General features: G+C 43.0%; 1 protein-coding gene across 1 annotated transcript in view; it reads left to right on the forward strand.

Moving 5' to 3' along the window:
* The first annotated feature begins 274 nt into the window (after positions 1-274).
* LOC121856842 overlaps positions 275-13,886 on the forward strand; it is a 103,370-nt gene continuing 89,758 nt past the window's right edge. The window contains exon 1 of the mRNA XM_042352585.1: positions 275-669. Coding sequence (XP_042208519.1) covers positions 563-669 — 107 coding nt within the window. The 5' untranslated portion in view covers positions 275-562. The remainder of the gene's footprint in view (positions 670-13,886) is intronic.

Raw genomic sequence — 13,886 nt, forward strand, 5'->3', positions numbered from 1 at the left:
GGTAATACCTCGTAGGGTAATACCTCGTAGGGTAATACCTCGTAGGGTAATACCTCGTGGGGTAATACCTCGTAGGGTAATACCTCGTAGGGTTATTATCTAGCATTTTTACAAGATATTTATTTTGTTATTTATTCTGGGTTCTGCATCCCGTAGTGGCCTTGGGAGCGTGTGAGGGAGGGAGGGTGTAGTAGTAGTATAGTAGCAAGGAGGAGGAGGAGGAGGGGGGATGATCAGGTGCGAGTGTCAGTGGAGAGTCAGTCGTGCTGTGGCCGTTGGAGAGGGAGGTACTACGGCTGCTGTCTCCCCAAGCCGCCAGTGAACCTCCACCACTTCATATCGAATTTCGCCCGTGGTGGCAATTATACACGGTCTTGAAACCCAACTCTTGTGTTTCTTTAGTGTTGTGCTTGTGAGCCGCCCCTGAAATGTACGTGTTGTGTTGATGTTGGAATACGGGAAATTGAATGTATGTCGGTGGTACCTACAAGTGGGGAGGAGGCATATTAAGCTTAGTGGCTTCATCTCGCGGATATGTGAGAAGCTTTAAAACGTATACAGTATGTTGGTGAAGAAGACCCCTCAGGATAATACTGCCAGGACACACAACACGTCAGGTCAGCAGCACACGAGGAAGACGGAAACTAGCGGCAAGATGCAAATAGCACAGTAAGTAACCAACTGACTCACGTTGTCCAGTGTTAAAGGAAATGTCGTAATGTTCTTTGTGTCCCTCCCCCTCCCCCCCTCCCCGTTAGGTTCTGGGTTAATGTTATGTTGACAGTTTGATATTAGCTTAAACTTACGGTCAATTAAGGTTGAACTTTGCTCTAACTAAAATTCATCGTGTTGGTTGAACTTGTAAGGTAAAAAAGGCCTATGGTGTAAAATAGGCCTATGGTGAGAACTTTTGTTTTGGTGTTCTAGGTTGAAGGGCACTTCTAGTTTAAAACTTAATCGTGATGACTAGAAACTTTATATAGAGGTTGAACTTGATAGGTAAAATAGGCCTATGATGTAAAATAGGTCTGGTGTGAAATAGGCCTATGGTAAAAATATTGTGTTGATGTGTTCTGAGTATAAACGTATGGGATATAATGTGGTAACTGGAAGCGATATTTGAAGGTTGAACTTGAAAGGGAAAATAGGCCTATGGTAATTTTTTTTTGTTAGTTTAAGTTGGTTAGTGTTAGGTTGAATTAGGGTAGAGTGAATTAGAATACCTTGGGTTAGCTTGAGTTGAGTTAGGTTAAGTTAGATTAGGTTAGATTAGTGTTAAATTAGGATAGGTTGAGTTAGGTTAGTTGTCGTTTAGCAGATTAACTTACTCTACATGTTATGATAGGTAAATAAAACGACAAATTCCCCATTGACTCGTTCTTGGTTAGGATAGGTTAGGTTAGGTTAGGTTAGGTTAGGTTAGGTTAGATTTGGTTAGGTTTGGTTTGGTTAGGTTAGGTTAGGCTAGGCTAGGCTAGGTTAGGTTAGGTTTGGTTAGGTTAGGTTTCGTTAGGTTAGGTTAGGTTAGGTTAGGTTTGGTTAGGTTAGGTTTGGTTAGGTTAGGTTCGGTTTGGTTAGGTTAGGTTTGGTTAGGTTAGGTTAGGTTAAGTTAGGTTAGGGTTAAGTTAAGTCAATAAGTGTTGAGGAGAAGTAAGGAGTTATCAGAACACTTAACTAATTAAAACTCGACGGCTGGAGCGGATGGCTAATAGATGCTGTTGGTAGATTGAATATATAATAGCAGCCACGTGTAATTAGTTTGAGGATCACCTGAAGATTAGCACACCCCTTTACTCTCTCTCTCTCTCTCTCTCTCTCTCTCTCTCTCTCTCTCTCTCTCTCTCTCTCGTTCTTCTTCTGTCCTTCTTTTCGTCTTTCTATCTTCTTTTTTTATTCTTATTCTTCTTGTTCATTTTCTTGTTCTTTTTCTTCTTGTTCTTTTCTTCTTGTTCTTTTCTTCTTCGTTTCTTCTTGTTCTTTTTCTTCTTCTTTCTATCTACTTCTTCTTTCTTCCTTCTTCTTCACCACATAATTTCTGGTTGAGGAAAAGTAAAACACGATTCTTGGTTACACCAGACCCGACGCGACACCAGACCCGACGCGACACCAGACCCGACGCGACACCAGACCCGACACACAGGCGGTTAAGACAAGAACATACACAGATTTATTCACATTAACTAATTAAAATATAATAAACCAGAAGTAATTAATCAAGAAGCGTCAAGAGAGTTAAAAAAAAAATAATAAATTTCCCTGAGCTGAAATATTTCTTGTTTTATATAATTTAGTAATGGTCATTCGTGTTCCAGTTTAGATTTCGTGTTTATAAGGGAGATATTTATATAATTCGCTTCGTTATTACAATGTGTATTAACTCACAATCAGGAGTAATTTATGTCATTAACTTCAGTGTGTGTTTATAACTGGTCAATGTTTAAAAGTTACTACGGACAGGGTTGGTCAATAAACTGGTCAGTGTTTAAAAGTTACCACGAACAGGGTTGGTCAATAAACTGGTCAGGTGAAATAAACTAGTGTCTAATCCCCAGGTGTTATGAAGGCAACGGCATATGTCGTCTTAATCCCACTGGACAAACTCCCCCCACCTACAAAATCCCACAATATAATCCCACCATATCTACTCTCCACGTGTTTAGGGGGATTGTTATGTGTGTGTGGGGATTTTGTGTGTGTTAGGAGAGTTGCTACACACACATGTAAACAATTCTCTGCCTGTGTGAATCTCGGCTTTCAAGTTATAATTGACGTTGTAGTAGTGGTAGTGCTTGTAGGGAGAGAGGGAGTGAGGAGAGGGCCCACGGTTCACAATTATCTTGACGCTGTTGAAAGTTAGTTGGATTTGTGTTGCTCCTCCCTCCTTGATCTTGCAGGTTTGGGGAGGAATTTATGGCATGACCTGGTAAGCATGTTAGAAGGTGGTGGCTCTACCTCTCAAACGCCACACCATGGAAGGGGTGGCCAAGGAGACAGTGTGTGTGTGTGTGTGTGTGTGTGTGTGTGTGTGTGTGTGTGAACGCTGGTATCGAACTAAGAATTTAAACCTATATACTTCAACTACAGACAGAAAGACAGACAGACTACCCTCTTCTGTTCAGTTGCACCTGGGAGGCATCTAAGATTTATACACTGATCTGCAATTGCAACCGGAACCCTGGGTGGGGGAGGAGTGGGCGTGGTTGGTGAGGAGGGGGGGAGAAGGGACGGGAGACAGAGGGGGGGAGAGAAGGGGGGGAGATGAGGGAGGGGGGGGCGGCTGCAGATGGGTGGAACAGTGTCGAGTTCGGAAATACGAGACGAGATGTTGGCATTCCAGGAATTTATTGTTTATGTATGTCTTTATTTATTTATTTATTTGTGTATTTGTTTGGAATCGGGTTCAGTGTAATTGCCGAGTCAAAATTTAATCTGTGTTGTTTTATGTTTTGGGGGAAATTGTTTTTGATATTATTTATTATATGTAGAATAGGGTCTAAAAATGTCTTATAGGTAAAAATAGGGATCAATAATGTTTTCTTATAGGTAAAATAGGATTCAATATTATTTCTTGTATGTAAAATAGGGATAAACAATATTTTTTATAATCAAAATAGGGTAAAAAAAACATTGATTACAGTGAAAATAGGATTCGAGTATTTGATTTGATGTCGAAATTGATGTTTAAAATATTTCCTTCCCGAGTCCAAGTTGGTTCAGGTAAATTGTTTCGTCAAAATTGTGTGTAAAATCATTGTTATCTGATATAATAGGACCCAAAACTATTTTTACATTGGAATTGGACGCCACGGTAGTGTTATCGGGATAAATTGGATCCGGTACCATTGTTCGCAGTTAAAATTGGATCTTTTGTTTTTGTTTGGGTGGGAATTGAGACGTTATTATCGCTCACGGCGGATATTGTTAGGTTCAGTATTCTTGTTTCCAGCAAAAATCCGGTTTGTTTGTGTGCAATTAATACCTGTTTGTTACCTGTAGTCTAATGAGGGTTGTTTTTATGACCTTCCCCCATGACCTATGTACACACACACACAAGGCCACACACACACAAATGCCTTGACCTTCTGTAATTTACTGTTTCTTTAAATTGTTAATAAATCGTTCGTATAGTTTAAATAGAAATGTGTATTAAAATGTGTGTGTGTGTGTGTGTGTGTGTGTGTGTGTGTGTGTGTGTGTGTGTGCGCGTGTGTGTGTGTGTGTGTGTGTGTGTGTGTGGTAGGTGTGTGTGTGGTCAAGGCCACCAAAGTGGCTGACTGCACACCTGCTACACTGACACCTGTATGCACACAAACACACACACCTCATAATTCTCCTCCTCCTCCCTCCTCCTCCTCCACGGCCTACCCCCTCCCACCCCCGCCCCCAAACTCTCACCTTCTATCCCCTCCCCCCTACCCCAACCTTCCCCCCTCTTCCTTCAATCCTTCCACTCTACCCCACTTTCAGCTCTTTGCTCTCCCTCCCCTTCCCTCCTTCTTACTCTCCATCCCACCTCCTACACTCACTCTATCTCCACTGTTTCTCTACTTCTCTCCTCTCCCCCTCCTTTTCTACTCTCTCCTTCTTCCTCTGTACCACCCCCACTCTCCTTCCGCCATAACCCTAAGATGAGGATAACTGGATTTGTCTTTTATCTGTTTTATTCAACTGTGACGATTATTCTCTCTGTCTCAAAGAGAGGGAAGTAACTCAGTGTATTGACCCGCAAAAGCAGCATAGCCTCCAACCCCAAGGCGTATATCGCTCATTAAAGTCGCTCATACAATGTATTGCCATCGAATAATTCGCACAAGTCGTATGTATTAGTTGTTTTTAACCCTGTATTGTATATACCTGTGTAGGAATTCATGACTATGGACCACTTTAGGTCAGGTGAGGTCAGGTTAGGTGAGGTTAGGGCAGTTATAGCTGGACCATAGCACTGACGTCGGCAAACAATATATAAGTCTCAGTTTGCATCATTGTTTACATCCGAGCTCATGCCTTCGTATGAGTAGGGCATACATACATACATACATACATACATACATACATACATACATCGTCCAATATTAATACAGAAAACATGAGGCCAAAAACATCGGTAAACATCGTATCTTATCAGTAGGTGGGAATGTTTACACAGAGACGCGTGCCACCGTACTCAGGGGAGATTGTTGACGAACCCTGTGTGTTGTGCTGTGCCCGTGGAGGAGGAGGAGGAGGAGGAGGTGTTGCTAGGAGGAGGAGGAGGTGTTGGGTGGAGGAGGTGCTGGCAAGGGGAGGTGCTGGATGAAGGGGGAAGAAATGTGTCATCTACTTAACATTTATGTCGCTCTTGTGTTAATGACGTCATCACAAAACTCTGTGTATGTGTGTGTGTGTACTGCAGGCATTATCTGTCTACATTAAATCAGGAGTCTGGAGATGAACGACAGGCACTCAAGATCGCTCGTGTTGGCGTTGTTGACATAGCGATGCAGTCATAACAGAGATGATTCTTATCTCGCTATCGTCTCTCAACGTCCCAGGATCCGTCGAGGGAGATAATGAGGCAAGATCTCTGGGAAATTACACCATATCAGGGAATTTAATGAGGCCTAAGACTATTTTTTTCCCCCCAGAGCCAAACTAATACCCGGAACTAGACCCATTTTTTCCCCTAGAGCCAAACTAATACCCGGAACTAGACCCATTTTTCCCCAAGAGCCAAACTAATACCCGGAAATAGACGCAAATTTTCATAATAAAGCATCGGGTTTCTTGACGTTTGGGCTTTGGTTGAATCTGGTTGAGTTTTGGTTATAATTGGGTTAGGTTATGTTAGGGGTTGGTTTGTGGTGGTTAGGGTTTGGTTAGGGTGAAGTAAGGTTTGGTTAGGGTGAAGTAAGGTTAGGTTAGGTTAGGGATAGTTAGGGTGAAGTCAGGTTAGGTTAAGCGATCGTTTCGTTAGGTTTACGTTGTGGGATTTCGTATATTTCTTGTATCTTCTTTTTCTGGCCACTTCTACCCCTGGAAGTTAATGTACCCTCGGGGCTGTGTTCTCTCCTCCTCTTCCTCCTCTTCATCTTCCTCCTCCTCTTCCTCCTCTTCATCTTCCTCCTCCTCCTCTTCCTCCTCTTCTTCCTTCTGATTTTCCTCTTCCTTCTATTACCTCCTTTTTTCTCCTTGTCGTAAATGCTGTTCTCTCTCTCTCTCTCTCTCTCTCTCTCTCTCTCTCTCTCTCATTGTCTTCAGCCATTCCAGTACTTAAGGTTATCACCACTTGGTCTATTCACCATTTCGTCTTTGTTTCGTTCGCTAACGTATCCAGTGAGCGAGAATCTTGCGGCAATTTTTCCTCGTTAGTTGGATTTTGTTTTAATGTTCGTTTTTGTATTTTTCATTTAATTTTTTTTTAAACTGTTGCTTTTTTTCATTTAATTTATTTTTATTTTTTTTTCATTTATTTAGTTTTTTCTTGGATTTTTTTTCGTTTTTCTTTTAAATCATTGCTTTTGTTTTCATTTGGTTGAAAGACGATAAATTCACATTGTGTTTAGTGTTTTTGTTTTTCTCTCTCTTTTGTCTTCTTTATTGGCATTGTTCTTATTCTCGTTTATTTCTATTTCTCTTTGTTCCCTTTCTCCTATCTCTTCAACTGCCTTACTTGCCCTCTCTCTCTCTCTCTCTCTCTCTCTCTGCATTCTTAATATTTCACACATATGTTTACGTGATCTTGAGCTGTTGTTGTTGTTGTTGTTGATGTATTACTGTTGTTGTCACTGACGTTGATGTTATATTATTAAGATGTTATTGACGTTATAGCGTATAACTTCACTTCAAACAACTAAGGCCTTTGAGCATCTTGGCAATATATCTAAACATCAATAATTATTAAGTCCTTTCAATGTTTATTCTAGTTTAGTAAATTAACGAATCATTAATAAAAAAGAAAGATTTTATTTTAAGATGTGTCAATGTTTGGCTCGCTTAAGTTCCGGCACGAAGATGGTTTCTCAAGGTCCCATCCGTGTGGTGATGGATTTGCCGAAGTGGATTAGGTACAGTGAAGGCTTCGAGACACGCTTATATACTTGAGTTACCGACTTAGTCTCAGGTATTCATACGGGGTGTGTGTGTGTGTGTGTGTGTGTGTGTGTGTGTGTGTGTGTGTGTGTGTGTGTGTTTTCTGCCCATTTATTCACGAGGGTAGAAGTCATTGCACGTGTATGTCTTTTAACGTAGCCTATACAGCCATGTGTACATCAGAATGTGTGTGTATGCGTGTGAAAATATGTACGTGTGTGATCTCCTTGTGAAAGTCTTTGTGTATGCGTTGGAGAGAAAGTGTTTGCGGGAGTGTATACATATGTGCGTTTGTGTGTGTGTGTGTGTAGGCATAATACGTCAGTGAACGCGTCTGTGCACTCAGAAATATATTGTGTGTATTAGTGCGTTACAAGAGGTAAGTGGAACGAACGATGGTGTGTGTGTGTGTGTGTGTGTGTGTGTGTGGTAGGTGTTGAGCATTGAGGCTCATACTACTACCACCATTACTCTAGTGTGTCACCACTGCTACCAGCACTACCACAATCACCACACCTACCAGCACTACCAATCACCACACCTACTGCCAACTACCACAATCACCACACCTAGTACCTACCACAATCACACCTACCAGTACACTACCACAATCACCACACCCACCAGCACTACCACAACTACCACAATCACCACACCTACCAGCACTACCACAACTACCACAATCACACCTACCAGCACTACCACAACTACCACAACTACCACAATCACCACTGCTACCAGCACTACCACAATCACCACACCTACCAGCACTACCACAGCTACCACAATCACACCTACCAGCACTACCACAATCACTACCACCACTACCAGTAGCCCTTATCTCCTGTTACCACCATCACGCCGTGTCTCTCTGGTCATCGACACGGAGGAGTGGTGTCACTTTCCTTGTGTTAAGTCCGTCACACTTACCTCCTGTTGCTGTGTGTGTGTGTGTGTGTGTGTGTTTAAGTATGAGTCAAGCAGCTTTCCTAATCACCAATTTAAGTGAGAAAAAAAGAAAGTTCACCTTAAGATCCTACGTGAATCCTTGCCAAGGACTCTCGTGGAGGCTGTTGTCATTAGGTCCGTGACGGTGTAGGATACGGCGTAGGACTTTCGCGGTCATGACGAGGATCACCTAAGGATGTCTCTTTGTCGCGCTTTCTGGCGTCTCGTTAAGGAAGCCTCTCTCTCTCTCTCTCTCTCTCTGGTTTGTTTAGGTTAAATTCTTGTTTATATCTATTAAACTCTGATATATTTACGCTGTATTCTGATTTATTTTGATTGAATCCGGATTTATTTTAGCTAAATCCGGAAGAATTTGGTCTGAATCCGAATTTATTTGGACGGAATCCGGTTTTATCTCTGCAGAATCCTTATTTCCTTTGCTTGAATCCGGATTTATTTTGACTGAATCCGGATATATTGTAGTTGAATCCGGATGTGTGGTTGGAGCGCTTGAAAGCCTCACTAATGGTGTCTGTTTGAACGTTGACTTCTCTGGAGGGACGAACACAGACTCGTTGTATTGGAAACTTTTAATTGACAAATGAAAATAGAATCTTTGTTTCTTTATATATTATTACTATTTTCTTTGTTTATTTTTGTCGTTGTTGTTGTTGTTAGTAGTAGTAATAGTGGTAGGAGTTGTTGTTGTATTTATTATATTATTATTATTATTATTATTAGAAAGGCCAGGTAGTGATGGCGTAGTATAGTGTTCGCCAGGTGTTGTCTGCCTGTCTGTGTCTCTACAGGATAAATTTAATAGTCTCCTGGATAAATCTCTCTCTCTCCCTCCCTCTCCCTCTCCGTCTCTCCACTGCATGAGTTGAATGGTCTCCTCCGCCACGCTCCCTCGACCTGCTGTAGATAATACCTCCAATAGTTTAGTTTCTTCCGCTTAGAGTCGTTGATCTGTCGTTGTGTCGCCCAAGTCGTCCTAGCCATCATCTATACACGACCACTCATCCACACCTTTGATTCTGAAATGTTCATAAGTTTGATTCTGAAATGCTCTTACTATGTTATCCACACCTTTGATTCTGATTCTGAAATGCTCTTACTATGTTATCCACACCTTTGATTCTGATTTTGAAATGCTCCTACGTTTGATTCTGAAATGCTCTTACGTTATCCAAACCCTTGATTCTGATTCCTAAGTTAAATTTCCCCTTTGTTGTAAGTCAAAATTTTCCCCCCTTAACTCTTATATTCCCAAATGATCGTAAGTTAAATTCTCCCCTATAACAGATGATGATGTTTCTCAAAGCTCTTGTGAAAATCTACATCAGCAACCGTATGAAGTCTGAGAAGGAGGTAAATACGGTGTCTGACGTGTTAAAGGCAGCGCGGAGGGTTGAGAGAGAAGGGGTGGGTGGGGGGTGTGTGGACGGATGGTGGATCACTAATGAGGGTGTTATTCATTCCCTCTACTCCCTACTCCGCCCTTACTCCTTCTACTACCTTTACTCCCTACTACCTCTACTCCCTACTACCTCTACTCCCTTTACTCCCTCACGCCTAAAGTAAAGAAAATAAAAGAGAAGGTAGAGAGATCCGGACATTCCATAGGGGTTGGATATACAGTACGTGTCTGGTTTCAACTGTTGATCTGTTCTGTTTATTGTGACGTGTGGCCTCTCTCTCTCTCTCTCTCTCTCTCTCTCTCTCTCTCTAGATGGTGTAGTAATGAGGTGACAAATAGGGGTGCCACAAGTCGATCCCCGAGTCCATTTGAGTTTGTTACTGGACGCTTAACTTTCCTCCTCTTTGTTATGGCTTCTTGGCTCTTAAGTTAATGCTGCCCATCTCTCTCTCTCACGACTTTATCCATCTTGTTCTGCCTAACCTAACCTAATCTAACCTAGCATATGCCACAGTGCCAAGGTATAAATTGTCAGTGCCAAGTTATAGAAAGTGCCACAGTGTCAAGATATAGAAAGTGTCAGTGCCAAAGTATAGAAAGTACCACGCTGCCAAGGTATAGAAAGTGTTGCAGTGTCAAGATGTAGAAAATGCCAAGGTTCCAAAATATAGAAAGTGCTACAGTGTCAGGATATAGAAAGTGCCATAGTTTCAAGATATAGAAAGCGCCAGAGTGTCAAGACAGAAAGTTTGTGTCAACAAATAGAAAGTTCCACAGTACCAGGCTCGAGAAATGTCACAGTGCCAAGATATACAGTGTCACAGTGCCAAGATATAGAAAGTGCAACTGCCAAATTATAGAAAGTGTCACAGTGCCTGGCTATAGAAAGTACCAGTGCCTGGCTATAGAAAGTACCAGTGCCAAGATATAGAAAGTGTCACAGTGCCGAATTATAGAAAGTACCACAGTGCCATAATACAGAATAAGTGGCTATTCCTTCCCTCATACCACCGTCCTAATATCCTCGCCAGACAAACTTTCCGCCGCCGTAAAATCTCCACACAGAGAGATTTCGTGAATTTGATATTGTATGTATGTTAATGACCTTCTTGTGTCAGTCCCCCCTTGTATAAATTCACCTGAGCAACAGAAAACGGATTGTCTTTTGTTTACTCAGTGGACGTAAAGTTGAGATATTAGAGTGGGGGTGGTGATGGTGTGGTGGTGAGGGTTGTGGTGGTGATGGTGTGGTGGTGATGGTGGTGAGGGTGTGGTGGTGAGGGTTATGGTGGTGATGTGGTGGTGAGGGGGTTGTGGTGGAGAAGGTAATGTGTTGGCGAGGTTTTGAGGGGAGATGAGTGTGTGCTGGAGAGTGTATATGGTGGAGAAGTGGTGATGGTGGTGGATTGGTGGAGAAGGTAGTGTAATGGAGAGGTGACGCAGAGGGGAGTGGTGGTGGAGAGCGGGAGTGTTGGAGTGGTGACGGAGAGGGGAGAGTGTTGGAGTGGTGGTGGAGAGGGGAGAGTGTTGGAGTGGTGAGTATAGGCCTAGGTTGGTCAGGTAATATATAATAATAAGCCTATAAATTATTCTCGTCTCGTATACATGGTAATGAGATGAGCCTGAGTCGAGTTGTGGCCTGTCTCTCAGCCACTGATCTCTATATCACGTACAGGTATTTTCCTTGTGGACAGTAAAGGTTTCAATATACACAAGACGTGGGTTGAATAGTGTAGTGAAGGTTGAGAGTTGAACGAATTGAAGGGTGGTTGGGTATTGGGGTGGATAGACGCTGGGTGATAGATGGGGAGGGGAGAAGGAAGAGGATGTGGTTTTGTTTTTTGTCAATATTTGTGGCGGGGAGAGAGAGAGAGAGAGAGAGAGAGCCTCCCATCTTTATCTAAGCCTTGAGGGGGAGGTAACCCGGAAGTAAGTGAACGTTGAGAATGATGTCAAACTTTGCTCCCGTCTCACGCAGTCTAGGAGCCTCTTGTTGATTATGATGGGAAGGTGAAGTTGGCTCACCTAATTTACTTTTTCTCTTCTTTCCTCTTTGTGTTTTGTTTTTTTTTATTCTTATTGTTGTTGTTTGTTATTCATTTCTTTCTCTCGTTTTCTTTGATTTTTTTCTTGTGTTACTTGTATTATTATTATTAGTGTCATTTGATTATTTTTAGTTGTAGTATTTTACTCTCTCTCTCTCTCTCTCTCTCCAGATCTCATGGCATTACTGTCCAAATTGTATTTACCGAAATTGAACCTGTCGCCTTCATCATCCAATATCACACGGGAAAAATTCACACGAATTTACCAATTTTTTATATACCCAAAAACAGAGAGAGAGGAAAATACAAGAAAAAGAGAAAAGAAAGAAAGACCGGTTAAGAATAAATAAAACACAAACTCTCCCTCACACTATATGCCTTAATATTCCAGAGGACTTAGTTCAAAGACCACACACACACACACACACGCACACGCACACACCAACACGCACACACACACACACACACACACACACACACACAACAGGGAGAGAGAACAAACTGCTAGTGATAGGAGTGTCTAGCCTCGTGACACTGATCGAACATGGGTTGCCCCTTGGCTATTACTGGCCCACTACCACAGCTAATGACCAGTGTGGTGGTGTGGTCGTTGTGGTGGTGACCTGTGGTTGGCGGTGTGGTGGTGTTGTTGTGGTGGTGTGGTGGGGTGTGGTGGTGACTGTGTGTCGTTGTGGTGGTGACCTGTGGTTGTGTTGGGTGTGGTAGTGTGGTGGGGTTGTGGTGGTGATTGTGGTGTGGTGGGGTTGTGGTGGTGACTGTGTGGTGGTGGTTGCTTTGGTGTGTTGTTGTGGTGGTTGTAGTGTGGCTGTTGTGGTTGTTTTGATGATTCTTGTGGTGGGATTGTAGTTTTTTGGGGTGTGGTAACTGCGTGGTGGTTGTGGGTGGGGTTGTTTGTTGTGGTGATTGTGGTAGTCGTTGTGGTGACTGTGGTGTTGTAGTGACTTGTGGTTGTTGTGTGACTGGTTGTTGTTGGGACTGTGGTTGTAGTGACTTGTGGTTGTTGTGTGACTGTGGTTATAGAATGGTTGTAGTAATGTTATAATGATATCATAATTATGGGTTAAAATTTGGTTATTAATCGATGTAAAAAATATATAATGCAAACTAAGACTCGAGTGTGTCTTTATATTATCAACCCGTAGCATTATTTTGCCCCGATGATTCAGACACAAGGATATCAAGAGTAGACCGTGTAAGGGGTGTGGCTTCAAAGGGCTGCCCGGGTGTTAGTGCTGAGGACTTTCCTGATGGTGGTGATACAGCAGGTGGCTCTTGTCCCCAGCAGGTTCTGTGTGTGTGTGTGTGTGTGTGTGTGTGTGTGCGTGTGTGTGTGTGTGTGTGTGCGTGCGTGTGTGTGCGTGCGTGCGTGTCTTTGATGGTGGTGCCAGGTGGTGGAGATTGGCAGGTGGTGGTGAGGCCTCCTTCAGGTGGTTTACACGCCCGCAGGTGGTCAGGAAGTTCCTCTACCTCCAGGTTAAGGTCGTGGAGGTCAAGAGGTCAATCAGCTGTGGAGGGAGGGCAGCGTAACTTCAAAACTTATGGTTAAGGAGGTGAGGAGATAATGGAGAGAAAGAGGAGGAAAGAGGGAGAGAAAGAGGGAATTAAGAGGAGGAGGGGAGATAAGAATGAAAATAAGGAAGATGGTGGATTAATTGAAACGAAGAATAAAACAACAAAACTAAAAAATGATAAAAGGAAAGAAAAAACAAAAGCAGAACCAAAGTAAAGTACAAAACTACCAGAAAAAAAAAGATAACGGAGATGAGAAAACAGGAAAGAGCAGAGGACGAATGAGAGGAAACGAGGGGGTGATAAACCAGGAATTGAGGAAATGGATAAAAGGAGAAAATTAATGGTGCATCCAGAAGATAAAGGAAGGCAGTGGGGAGATGAGAGAGGGGAGGAGAGGGGGATAAAACGCTAAAAACGGGTATTGTTCACGCGACCTGAGGGGAGATGAGGGGAGTTTGTGGTGGTGTAGGGATATGGGAGATAGGTGTGTGTGAGGGGCGGGAGTGTAAGAAGAAAGGGAGAGGGTGGGTGAGAGGTAGTGGTGTAGTGTGGTAATGGGAGAGGGTAAGGGATGAGTGGAGATGAGACGGTATGAGGTGGAGAGAGGGCGCATGGGGAGAGGGGCGTGTATGGGGAGAGAGGACGTGGGGAGGAAGGACGTGTTGGGGAGAGAGAAGGACGTGTATGGGGAGGTAAGGTAGAGAAAATGAGCCGAGGTTGAGAGGGAGACTCGGCCAATTTTCTAGATGTCTTATCAGATTCACAGACGTTGGCAGTTATTCATAATAAAGGAAGATGATGCAAGGAGATGGGGGGTGGTGAAGGGGGAGGGTGAAGAGGAGGTGAAGAGGAAGGGGGGTGAGGGGGAGGGA

Source organism: Homarus americanus, unplaced genomic scaffold (assembly GCF_018991925.1).
Source record: "Homarus americanus isolate GMGI-L3 unplaced genomic scaffold, GMGI_Hamer_2.0 scaffold22846, whole genome shotgun sequence".
Lineage (NCBI taxonomy): Eukaryota > Metazoa > Arthropoda > Malacostraca > Decapoda > Nephropidae > Homarus > Homarus americanus.